The sequence below is a fragment of the Galleria mellonella genome, unplaced genomic scaffold (genome assembly GCF_026898425.1).
Source record: "Galleria mellonella isolate WM207_F2 unplaced genomic scaffold, CSIRO_AGI_GalMel_v1 utg2134, whole genome shotgun sequence".
NCBI classification, from domain to species: domain Eukaryota; kingdom Metazoa; phylum Arthropoda; class Insecta; order Lepidoptera; family Pyralidae; genus Galleria; species Galleria mellonella.
The window spans coordinates 146,247-158,738 of record NW_026442040.1 but is presented as its reverse complement, the minus strand read 5'-3'; the positions used below and the strand labels follow the sequence as shown (position 1 = coordinate 158,738).

Below are 12,492 nucleotides of genomic sequence, written 5' to 3'. Positions count from 1 at the left end.
GCGGCATCATTAAACGTGGAGTTTGATTGTTTACTTATACCTTGAAACAAAACCATGTTTCCGCAACGATTGCATAACAGAGGGGTGTGGCATACTAATTACTTACGAGGCAAAGTAATTTTAAAAATTTGATAGCTGCTTACAAGAAATTACTTTCTTTACTAATTACTGTAATATTCTAAATAACATTTATTTTTTCTACAGGTCCGCGCCATGGAGCAGCGGCTGTGCGAATGGCCAACGGGCGCTGATGGCGCACCTAGAGCCATATCGCGTTTAGAGGGCCAAATTGAAGAACAGGTAAGATATTACCTGTGATATTAATATCTAAGCCTGCTAAGCGTTGAGATTACTAGCAAAAAAAAAAAAACAAACTACAACTACACTTATGGGGGACGTCTATGTTTAGCAGTGAACAACTAACGGCTGATATAATGATAATGATTACTAAATTAATAATAATTTTATAAATAAATAAATGCTACTGAATATTTTATATAGTACAATTTATTCCCAAATAGATCTTATATTATAGGTACTAAAAATCTGATAATATATGAATAATTACTACAAAATCGTCTTCATTGATATTCTTTAGACAGGGAATATTCTACCAGTAAAACTGAATGCTTTTGAAGTTTCAAGTTTCTAATGTATACTTAATTGCAAGAGCAAATTGATAAAATATTTCAATAATGGCGAAAAGTTTTTATAAGTTGTTGTAGATGTACAAATTTGTTTTGAATTGTTTGACGTCTCAAGTATCTATGAAAAACTATATAGATTCACCTCATCGTTTTATATTGACAGTAAATTTAATATTAAATAATATGAGAAGATCGTTAAAACAAAAAATCAATCAATTATAATCAATAGGAGTATCATTTTTAGTATCTTTTACGATAATAATTAACATCTTACGAACGCGCCCAAAGTATAGAAAGGTGTGAGGTCACAGGCCTTTAAAACGTCACCAAACGTCACTGACGGAGTTATATGATGTTTTGTTTACGATTGTTTGTTTGTTTTTTTAGGTCTAAAAGTGACGATGTTTTTTGTTTCTAGTTAATAAATCTGAATTAAACATGTTAAACAAATTGCAAATTTAAATAAACTGAAGAAAATACTTGTTTCTATTCATCTTTTATGTCTAACTTAGAAATAATATGAGTGTAAATAGGAAGTATAAGGAGTAATAATTATCTCTTAGCAATTGTAAAAATGCAGGTGAGAGGAACAATATGTACCCTCGAAAGCCAATTATTAAGTTAGCTATATATATATTTATGATACATATTCATATTTTTTATGAATTATTCTATAATGTTTAATTACTTCATTTAGAATTTCCAATTTTACTGTAAAGAACTTTGTTTATTTGTGGTTTGTGAATATAAATTGTCATAGAAATACTCTACTATTGCGTTTTAGGTCTTTTATAATAATGGAATGGTAGCCTCATTTGTATTATCGGTATATGCTGGCGAGGCGTCAGTGAACATAAAATCAGCTCTGTTAACCCCTCGTGACGAATGCAACAAGAATAAATCACGATTGTTTCTAGGGGGAATTATGTGGAAGTCGAACTTATCAGTTCGACTTCCTTAATTACTTACTTTTGGCAATATAATTAATTAATGCAAATTCTTAAATAAATAAATAAATATATAACACATAAAAAAATGAAAAGTATTAACTTTATTGTGTATTCAAAATTATAAAGTTTTTTTTTTAAAGAGAACATTTTATAACAGTGTGCTTTACAAATAATGGTCTTATCATTAAAAGCATTGTGAATATATACAAAATAGAATGTAACATATAAGTTTACCTATATTTCCAGAAACAGCTAAGACTCCAGGACGCGAAGCAGGTGGAAGCAAAAGCGGCTCGTATAAAAGAGTGGGTGACAAATAAACTCCGGGAACTTGAACAGCAAAATCAGCTGCTGAGGGAACAAAACGACCGGTGTAATCAGCAGTTGGAGCTTCTTCGTAATCATATAGCAGCACAGGGAAGCAGGAATTGTGCTGTAAGTATTATTTTGGTTATATATTAATGTAATATCTTTACATAATGCTCCATATTTATCAAGAATATCTTATTTACCACCTATTTAAATATTAAAATGTGTAGTATTAATAAAAAAGTCAGTAATAAGGTATTTAAAATTCTATTATAATATGAGGTATATTTAAGAAAAAGATTTCATTGGATTATTTAGGCTACACAGTGTATTGCCATATATATATGATGATATCTTCCTGTTATCCTTTATCAAGATGTAAGAATTAAAAAATTACTTCAGCTTATTTAGGATTGACTGTAGTCTTTTTCTTGGCTATCTATTTTATCATAAGAAATAATGTTATTTATATTTAAATTGTGATGAAACATCCTCCAGTTTCTGCCTACACGAGCGAGCCTCTCCCTTGAAGTGAGGACAGAGGACGGCTCACCTCGTGCCACTTCAAGCCTGTTGGCTTCAAACCGACGGCGGTCAGAAAGCCTAGAGGGGCCTCAGGTAGAGCCCTTACAAACCCATAGGGTTGCTATGCAATTATTTTGCTCTTCCTTATTTCTTGCACTTGTTTTTCATATTCATTGGTGTTAGATGTACATTCACAATTTTTATTTAAAAAGTAATAAAAAAGTAAATATTATTAGCCTTATATTGGCATGTATCAAATCATTAGAACTCTAAGTTGTCTACTTTTGTATTTTATATCCTTTACTTTTCACCTTTATTGTAAGATTTGTGTTTCTATTTTATGTAATATTAACTGTATCCCGCTTCGACCCCGTGAAATAGTAAACAAAGTATTCTATGTGCTAATTTAAAATATAACCTATCCAAATTTTAATATCAAATTTCATTCAAATGTGTTCAGTAGTTTTTGTGTGAAAGAGCAACAAACACACATCCATCTATTATTATAAACTTTGGCATTTATAATATTAATATTGAATTGGTTTAAAATTTTGTTATTGACATTTTAACAGTGATTGTTGACACTTGTGTTCTAAACATTCATATGTATATTCAGCATAAAATCAAATAATCAAATGAATGTTCTACCACACTTTATTCTATTTAGTTTCTGACCACTAATTCCTCTAAGCTATTACCTTTTTATTTACAATATATATCTCAGTTAACTTTTACATAGTCTAGTTAACAATTGAATGTACAGATTAGTTTTAAGGTTTATGTACCATGTATGTGTACCATAATTTTATCCCCATGACTGGGATAAAAGAGTATATTGTGTATTTGTCATGTCTCTATGTCGAATATTAAATGTAGACAAATTTTATTTATTAATTATTTAATTTATTTATTTACATAAGTGACAAATTGTACATGTAGCGCACATAACACCATAAGGCATTTTCTATCTGTTAAGCATGGCTAGGCCAAGGACTATTGATGTCGGTACAGAAAAAAGCTTACAAAATAATAATAATAATAGTAAATACGTATTAAATACAATTAAACTTTGTAATATGTCTTTCATAATGATTGAATGGCGTTAAATCGCTAAATCATCAGATTCACATTCATATATATAATTATTATTAGATTTTACAGTTTGTAAACGTACAAATACCAAATATAGTTTTAACTCCTCATTTGTGTTTAGCATTCAGTATGTCAGGGACTTAACCCACGCAGTTAGCTTGACGGCACAAATAAGGAGGTTTAATTGCTTAGCAATATTATCTATTTCTTGTTTTACACGCGTGGGTGTAGCCAGCATCATTTATTAGTCTTTATGTAATATTCAAGATAAAAAAGATTAATGTTTTTTTTTTTTTATAAGAGATCATCTATTTTTAACGACTTTCGATATATCCCGTTCTTGTTTTGCTCATCTGATTTATATAAGCATAAAAGTATTTTTCTATTTAAATTAAAAATAAAATTCTATTTATGTACTTTATCCATATAAAATTATATACTTTAAAGCACATAAATTGTAAATAGTTTTTGACAAGAATTATTTGAATAATAGAGAGTACCGCAATGCACAAATTTATTTGATTCATTACATTACAAGTTTAAAGGAAATGTAAATACGGATAGATGCCGAAAGCAACTTTGTTTTATTAGGATGCGTTTAATGATACTAATTAAATATAATTTTAGTCTGCCAAAGGCTTTTTTATATAAAAAAAGCAGCCTTGTATTACAGCTCTACTTAATATATACGTGGAAGTAACCCTGATATGTTTGGGTATTTTCAGTTCACATCCAATTTCTTCTTTTTCTTCCTTCTTGTTTCGTCTTTATACTGTAGGCTATCTATCAAGGAATAAATAATAATATAAAATTTCTTATCTTATTGTTTTCTTCACAGCTTCCTATAAACTCATCAGAGCCCCATTACAGTACACCGGTGCGTCATAGACGGAATCTATCTATTGGTACTACTAACATAGCGAACAACGTCAATGCTGCCACGCCTCCTCTAACCACCATGAACCGAACCATGGATGAGAGGACAACAGCTAGTTTACTGGCTGACGATCTCGCGGTAAGCAAACATTATGAAGTTTATGTTTATAACTAGTGGCCTGTTTCGGCTTTGTATGCGTAGATAGGTAGAGGGTCTCTGTTTTTTTTTTTTTTAAATAAAATTCAGCCCATGTAAGTCGCTGATAATGTAGCTTTCTATAGTTGAAAGGATATTTTTTTTTATTTTATCAATTTTTATACAAACATAAAATCAAATCTTTCCTCTTTATAATTTTACATTTGTATATTGTATCTTTTTTTATATGTTCGTTTTTCCTTGACTTCTTAGATTTCGTTTCCGCGAGAATTTAAAGAAATATCATTGGATTTATAGACCTATATTATCCAGAAAACGCCTGCATAAAATTTCAGCCTTTTAGCATAGGAATTTTGGCTAATGGTATCGCATTTAAGATCATTAGTCATCCATCACTGACCTGTAGGAGGTCGATCCGTGCCTATCTGTTTCTCCATTGTTTATTAATTTATGGTTTATAATAGGCGGCTATTGACGCGATCGTTCAGGCTAATGAGTAGACCGTCGTACCGTTCAATAAAAGTGTACATTTCTTTTTAAAAAGCCGACAGCACACCTGCAATTCCTCAGGTGTTGCGGGTGGTCATGAGTGACAATAGTTACTTGCTGTGTGGTCCCGGCATAGAATGGACCATTCCTTCCGTTCATAATTAAGGAAACTTAATGATCGAAGGATGGGCAACAGCGTCCCCCAAAAAGCTTAACAGCGGTTGCCAACCCGTCTGCCAATTGTGGCAACTACTAGCGAAACCGCCCAATAGGCCTGTAAGAGACCTGTGTTGAACAGGGGACAGTTAACGGCTGATATGATGATGATGTGATGTGATGTAAAAAAAAAAGAAAACTACACGTGATCATGGCTGTGAAACTTGGTAGAAACATCGATTTAAACCCAGATATATTATCATAATTTATTCAAATGATCATGTTATAAACCATGCAGTGTAAAATTTTAAATGTTAATCTGTTTTTTTTTTAAATTAATGTAATAATGAAGCAATAGCTAGAGAACACATATTGCCATCATTATTGAGATCTATACATGTGCTCATAGCGTATTTAATTTTGAAAGTAACATAAAAAATCTATATTTTCAGACGGCTGTAGAGAATTTAGTAGTATTGCCTACGACGCCAAACACGTCAACAGATGGGGACACCACTCACGATTACGCTGAAATTTACACACCGAGCAGAGGTAGGCTTTACTATACTAGCTTTTTGCTCGTCACTTCGTTCGCGTGGATTTAAGACGTAGGGAAATCAACGAAATTGATCTATGACGTATCAAGATAGAATATATACCAGTTTTTAAGTTAGACCTTCAGGAATCCAACTGTGAATCGCATTCAATTTGCTAGTAGTTATTGCGTGATTCCAAAACAAACGTAGACAGACAAAATTTCAAATAATATTGCTTTTACCTTCTATTGCTCTTATTAAGACTTTATATCAATTTTAAATATCTTTCATGTACAGACGTCGTGGAGTTACAATTTTATTGTATTAATAAGATATAAAACAAATAAATTATTCCTTCAAGAGTGTAATCTCTAATGGAATAGTTAGGCTTTTAAGAAAAGTCACAAGCTGTAAGTTCCAACACTGCATAGTTAGCCAGTTTTGAACTCTCGACATCTGAGGTCTATAAATCAGGATAGTGTATTACTTGATAGAGAACTGAATTGACTCTTAATTCTCAAGCCACTACGTTTTCCCATACAGGGTTGCCACTCGAGATATTTTTGTACTGTTTGTATAATATTTATTTTTGAGTGTGTAATTTTTTTTTTTTATTTTCGCTCTGGAAGATTAAAAAATTGAACTCAATATTTTCTGGTAGCGTGAGTAATATTTTTTTTTATTTTCCAGAGCGCACACCAGCGTGGCAGGGTACTGTAAACGTGGTGGTACAGGGAAATAGCAGAGGAGGATCCTCGACTGGGGACAGCTCGACTTCTGAACAACCAAGACCGCCGACGCCACCGTTGCATCGGTTTCCTAGTTGGGAAGCCAAGATATATCAGGTATGAATTAATAACATTCAGTATGAGATAAAATGACCCTAGGTCCCTATATGTGAGTGTTCTAATATTGAAACTATATTCTCCCAAAGGAATATAGGTGGCAAAATGGTAAAGTTTATTGATAAAAACTTCAAATGCCTATTTTAACTGTTTTCTTTTTCTTTTGAGCTAAATTCTCAATTTGAGTGAAAGTGACACAAATAGATTTTGTTTCATAAAAAACAGTGACTTCAAAATTTGCTTAAAGCACGCTTCGTTAATAATTTAAATTTAACCATGTAGTTAAATGAGTTTTTATTTTTAAGTTGTTCGTAAGTCTCAAACACCTATGCGTTACCTCAGTGTTCAATATATTTCGAAATTCAATAAGCTGTTTTTTTTTTAATATAAGCTGTTTAGTTGATTAATTAGGCATTAGTGATTACTTGCTCTGTGTAGGTGTTCGCTTAGTTTTCTAAACTAAACAGCTGAAAAAAATTTAAATTTATATATTTTTACTTAACACTTCGAAAACTCATAAGTAATTATTTAATTATGCATATCGTAACTTTTTTAATGTTGTTTGTATAATTATATTGTGTCATGGTGCCTTTTGTACAAAGAGTCTTATATATTTCCTATTTCCGTGTCAGGTAGCGGACGACGGCCTCCAACAGTCGGTGGAAGAGGAGCTCAGCCCTCCGCCGTGCCCGCGGCCCATGCACGAGTCCACCAGCTACCAGGACATATCCGTCCCTGTGTATGCCACGGTTAAAGGGGTCAGTATTATACTGCGAATAATAATAATACTGCCAAATGGTTAACAGTAGGCTCTGAGCAGCAATCTAATAACTTGCCTGAATATGTCTCGTTTAAAGTTGAAACACATGTCGCAAAACGTGCGTGAGCAAAATGGCAGTCGGAGATTGATAGCTAATATAGAAGGTTGTGGAACTTCTGGTAGTAGTAGTTGTGGTCAATCTTCGAGTGTTGCCAGTCATACATACATTAATGGTAGCAGAATTAAACAAAATAATTCTAATTAAATAACAAGTGATATGGAATGGACTTCCGCAAGATAACACATCTTTCACTAGTTCAATAAAACAGTATACTCTGTTATATCTATGGTACTGTTTATGTCTACAGACGACGGTTACCACTTTCTATCAGGTAGATCATCAACTTGTTTACGTCTGTTAGTTACATAAAAAATGAATATGTTTATTGTTACAGCGTGCTAGTCAAATAAGATCGATGCCTTTTACTGGTGATTCTTCGGATGACTCATCAGATGGGGAGGAGTCCATGGGCGTCACTGTGCATAACACACCACATCACAACCCTGTATTCGGTAAGTAATTGTATAGAGTATCTCATGATTTGTGTTCATAATATATGTGGATGCTGCTATAAAAAGCTTTAGTATAAAAAATGCTAACAGAAAACTAAAGAAGGATATATAAATATATTTTGTACGTATAAATGTATTATACATGGGATTAAAACTGCTTCTAGCAATGGGACATGCCATTGTAATTTTTATTTATCTCGGCAAGTTTAAGCTATGGTGGCCAGTTATAAATTATTGTATATTATCTCCTGCGATGATTTGATTGGCGCTTTGTAATGATATAATATTAATAAATATAGTTCTTTCTTGGGGGCTTTATGCTGCATCCTCCTTTGGATGGACACTGATGCTTACAGGATTTTGTATCTGAAACACAAGAACACTGACACTTCCATGAATAATATATCAATACGTTGGCGTGCTGATGGCTTGCATCCTATTATGAGCTAAATCAGTTAGGGCTTGCAAATAACACACGGCAGTGAGACTATGCGTGTTGTGTGAGAGATATTATAAAACTATTTTTTAAATGCTAATAATACATTTGTGACAACCTTCCTAATGTTTGTGGAGTCTGAAGGGAAATAAGGTTATATTTTTTTCAGTATTGCCTATTTACAAAGCAAAGTGATAATTGATATGAGTGTAGTTCTAGTCCTGTATTTTAGAACATACAGAGACTAACAAATAATTAATTTGCTTATTGGTCGTAATAAGAAACTTGTAAGGCTATTATTTGAACATAATAGTCACATATTCACTATATATTATAATTATTAGTGCATTTGTATTTTTTTTTTAATTGAACACTTAGTTCAAAATAGATAGAACACTTCCAAAACGAGTTTTTAAAATGTTTCCCATTTTTGTGAATTTAATTTTTCTAAAAAATAAAATAATAATAATGATGATATCCAATCATGCATTCATTGCTTTACTAACGTCGCAACTAACTCAACAGGTGCGCAAACATCAAACCAGCTACCCATAAATAACGTCAACTTAACACATACGCTGCCAGCGTCCATACAGCAAACGTCGAATCACGGTCTAGTGCTGACGAATAGTGCCAACGGACAGTGCAGTTCGTCTGACACGAGCTTAAGTGCTAGTAGTCCGTCGAAAAGTGTCAAAACTAGTTCCAGCTTAAGTCCGGCTAAACGATCCAGTAGTGGGTCGCCAAGTAAACAGAGTAAAACGAGAGGTGAGTTAATACTCTAAAATTAAAGATAAAAGTTTGATGTACTTTTTTTTTATGAATTTGGCCGGTCAAGTTTGCCAGCCCATCTGGATAAAGTTACCATAAACATTTTAAGATTTCCAAGAGAAAACTTATTCTGAAATATTGTTAAGAGTGTTCATAAATAAAGTAATAACTTGGAAAAGTTTGGCAACGTCATAATCATATTCTGTTTTCAAAAACAACTCAATAATTTCTTGTTAACTGTTAGCAAATTAAATTGTTAATAATGCCATAATATACTTATTAAATTGTCGCTGAAAATTTGGATTTTTATGGCAAAAAAGTATTTGAAAAATTCCAAAGCAGAACATGAAGGAAGTGCGAAGTTTTTAGTGACAGATTCATATGCAGTATATTCTATGATTAACGTTTTAGTTCGCTATCAGAACGCTTTTTAAATAACCTATCAGAAACAGAAAAATATTTATTTGTTTTTGAAAATAGACAGATACAACGTTGTCATACTGAGTTATGATCGATCGTTATCTTGAAAAATTTTATTTGAAAAAGTATTCACGTTTATTATTATCAAACGTAATAAGATTGCCCATATAAAAGTGTCAAATAAAGTATTCTTAATTTTCAGATACATCGTTCGAGTCTGGGATGTCGGATGACTACGCGATTCCACCGGACGCGGTGTCGTGCAGCACGCGCGATAGCTCGGCAGCGTCGCCCTCACTTGCCTCTCTCTCCCGCGCCAATCCACACCCCCACACACATCCTCACACGCACCCCCACACTCATCCCCACGCCCATCCTCACCCTCAACACCCAACGGACTCGCCGCGTCGCCACGACGCATTAGAGAAGAGCGGACACCTTGCCAAGTTGGGGGGAAAGCTAAAGACTTGGAGGAAGAGATGGTGAGTTTAACCACATATTTTGCCATTAACTTAGGTATTACAGTAACATTATATTAAACTATTTGTGTTTATGTTTTGCTCATATTTAAACTTTGCAATGTTGTCCCGGCACTTAACATTTTTGAGTTTATCCATTATAAATAAACAGATAAAACTTTCCTCTTTATATTATTAGTATAAATGTATAGATTACAACAATTAACAGAACATAAATTCCATTTTCAGGTTTGTATTGAAAAATGGCACATTGTCGTACTGGAAGTCACAGTCCGAAGTGAACAGGAAGCCGCAAGGACAGATTGGGCTCGGTGAAGCGTGCAAGATATCGAGGAACGAGGGCGCGGCTACATTCGAAATCTTCACCGGGAGTCGAACTTACTACCTCACCGCTGATAGTATTGCTACTATGGAAGATTGGATTAGAGTTTTACAGGTATATACATACATATCTATCACGCCTATCTCCCATTAGGGTAGGCAGAAAAAATGGAACACCAAATGCTTCGATTCAAACAAACCTCTTTCGCTTCTTCCACATTCATCTATCTTTACATACATGCTCGCCGGTTACGGGTACTTTTAATTTGGCCCTTCTTCAGCACGTCGTCTATTTGGTCGACATATGTCTGTTTAGGGCGGCCCTTACCGATATTTTATGCTCGCTAAATCTTTGTAATTCTTCTTTCATCTTCTCTGAATGACCAAACTGTTTTGAAATATTTTACTGAAATTTGCTGTAGTCCATGTTACTGGTAGTTGATTAAATTTTTTTTTTTTATTTTACATACTAATTGTAAAACAAAAATGCACACCTGCAATGCCGCTGGTGTTATGGGTGATCATGGGCGGTGGTAGTCACTTACCATCAGGTGAGCCGCATGCTCGTTTGCCCCCAACGTTGTAAAAAAAATGGTGTGGTAGCGAAATTAAAATAATTCTAATCAACTAAACAGTATTATGTTATATACACAGCGTGAGACTTTATATAAAAAGCGTCTATTGGGTACCTCTGCCCTGTTAGATAGTACAGACAGGAGTGCCTCTGTTTATGTCTTTTTGTTCAAAACATGGGATGTTTATGTGAAATTAGTGTGTAGTCCTTGCGAATCGTAATGTATTTGGGACATTGTGGGAATTATGTTTTCCGTGCTGTCCCGGCGAAGAATGGGCCACCCCTTCCTTTCCCGTTGTTATCGTAAGAGGCAGCTAAGGCGACTTATTGGTCGAGGGATGAGCAGCAGCGTCCCTCTTAAAAAATCACCAAAGCCTAACTGCGATTTTCAACTCGCTTGCTAAGCGCAAGTACTGGTAAAACCCCCTAATAGGGTGAGGTTTGTGTTCATCAGTGGATAGTTAAAGGCTTCTGATGATGATGAATAAAATTGTTACTGATTTGTATCTCTTTTAAAAACCCGCATACAATAGTGGAATAACAAGTACCTTTTGCTCTACAAATTAAAGAAACAATTGCTCTGCCAAAAATGAATTATTTTCAAAATATTTATAGCCAATATCACTCGGGATAGTGTAAGGATTCTAATTATACCCCATACATTTAACTCTGATCTGATCACTAATAATTGAATAAGATGGAATAACACTTTAAACTTTGTTGTCTTTTTTTTTTTTTAAATAGAACTATTCATTTGCACCTTACAAGAAGGGACAAGCTTATAAAAGTTAATAGCTTTTACCAGCGACTTTCGTGTGACAAGGATATATTTACTGTCCGGGATTTAAAAGTAGCCTATATCCTTTTGCATCCCATATTATGTATACCAAATCTCATAGTATATAATTGAGCCAATCGAGTTTAATTATGCTGTTAAGTTGCTATAATGTAACAAACTTACTTCCACATTAATAATATTAGTGCAATTATATTATTATTGGTGGCATTTCAAAAACTCATAAACCTGAACTTTAAATATTCCTTTTCTGAGCACTAATTTAAAAATGGGGTTTGATGGCACAAAATAATGAAATATATTTAATATTTCAGAATGTCCAAAGGCGAAATGCAACAAAATTACTACTCAGCAAAGAAGACAATAAACCAACTATTCAAGGCTGGTTAACGAAGGTCAAGAATGGGCACGCTAAGAAAAGCTGGTGCGTGCTTATAGGCAAGATGTTCCTTTATTTCAAATCTCCAGGAGATCAGGTAAGTCTTTCTTGATTTAATTAAATAACAAAATACTGTACGATTAGATTTAATTTATATATGAAAATTTTATTCACATTTGGCAATTTATTTCACAATTGAGAATTTAATTTAAAAATTTAAAACAATTTTTTTATATATCTTCGATATTGATTGACTGGGATGGGAAAGTAGTTTATATTTTACATATGTTATGTCATATATTATATAGAGGTTTCTTCAGGGTCGGCAACGCGCACATAATACCTCTGGTAATTACAGGTGTTCATAGGCTACGGTAACCACTTACAATCAGGTGGGCCGT

The 12,492-nt window shown here is 33.4% G+C and overlaps 1 protein-coding gene across 3 annotated transcripts in view; it reads left to right on the top strand.

The window, feature by feature from the left end:
• The window catches only part of LOC113512826 (uncharacterized protein CG43867), a 78,937-nt gene that overhangs the window by 41,820 nt on the left and 24,625 nt on the right, over nucleotides 1-12,492 (top strand). For 2 of the 3 annotated variants that reach the window (XM_052894583.1, XM_052894582.1), the window contains exons 2-13: nucleotides 205-300; nucleotides 1,844-2,032; nucleotides 2,405-2,524; nucleotides 4,362-4,538; nucleotides 5,654-5,753; nucleotides 6,428-6,582; nucleotides 7,215-7,340; nucleotides 7,798-7,915; nucleotides 8,877-9,119; nucleotides 9,745-10,024; nucleotides 10,250-10,457; nucleotides 12,027-12,188. In XM_052894583.1, coding sequence (XP_052750543.1) covers nucleotides 214-300; nucleotides 1,844-2,032; nucleotides 2,405-2,524; nucleotides 4,362-4,538; nucleotides 5,654-5,753; nucleotides 6,428-6,582; nucleotides 7,215-7,340; nucleotides 7,798-7,915; nucleotides 8,877-9,119; nucleotides 9,745-10,024; nucleotides 10,250-10,457; nucleotides 12,027-12,188 — 1,965 coding nt within the window. In that variant the 5' untranslated portion in view covers nucleotides 205-213. Of the gene's footprint in view, nucleotides 1-204; nucleotides 301-1,040; nucleotides 1,228-1,843; nucleotides 2,033-2,404; nucleotides 2,525-4,361; nucleotides 4,539-5,653; nucleotides 5,754-6,427; nucleotides 6,583-7,214; nucleotides 7,341-7,797; nucleotides 7,916-8,876; nucleotides 9,120-9,744; nucleotides 10,025-10,249; nucleotides 10,458-12,026; nucleotides 12,189-12,492 lie in introns of those variants that run through there. The other variant, XM_052894584.1, reaches the window with a different exon arrangement.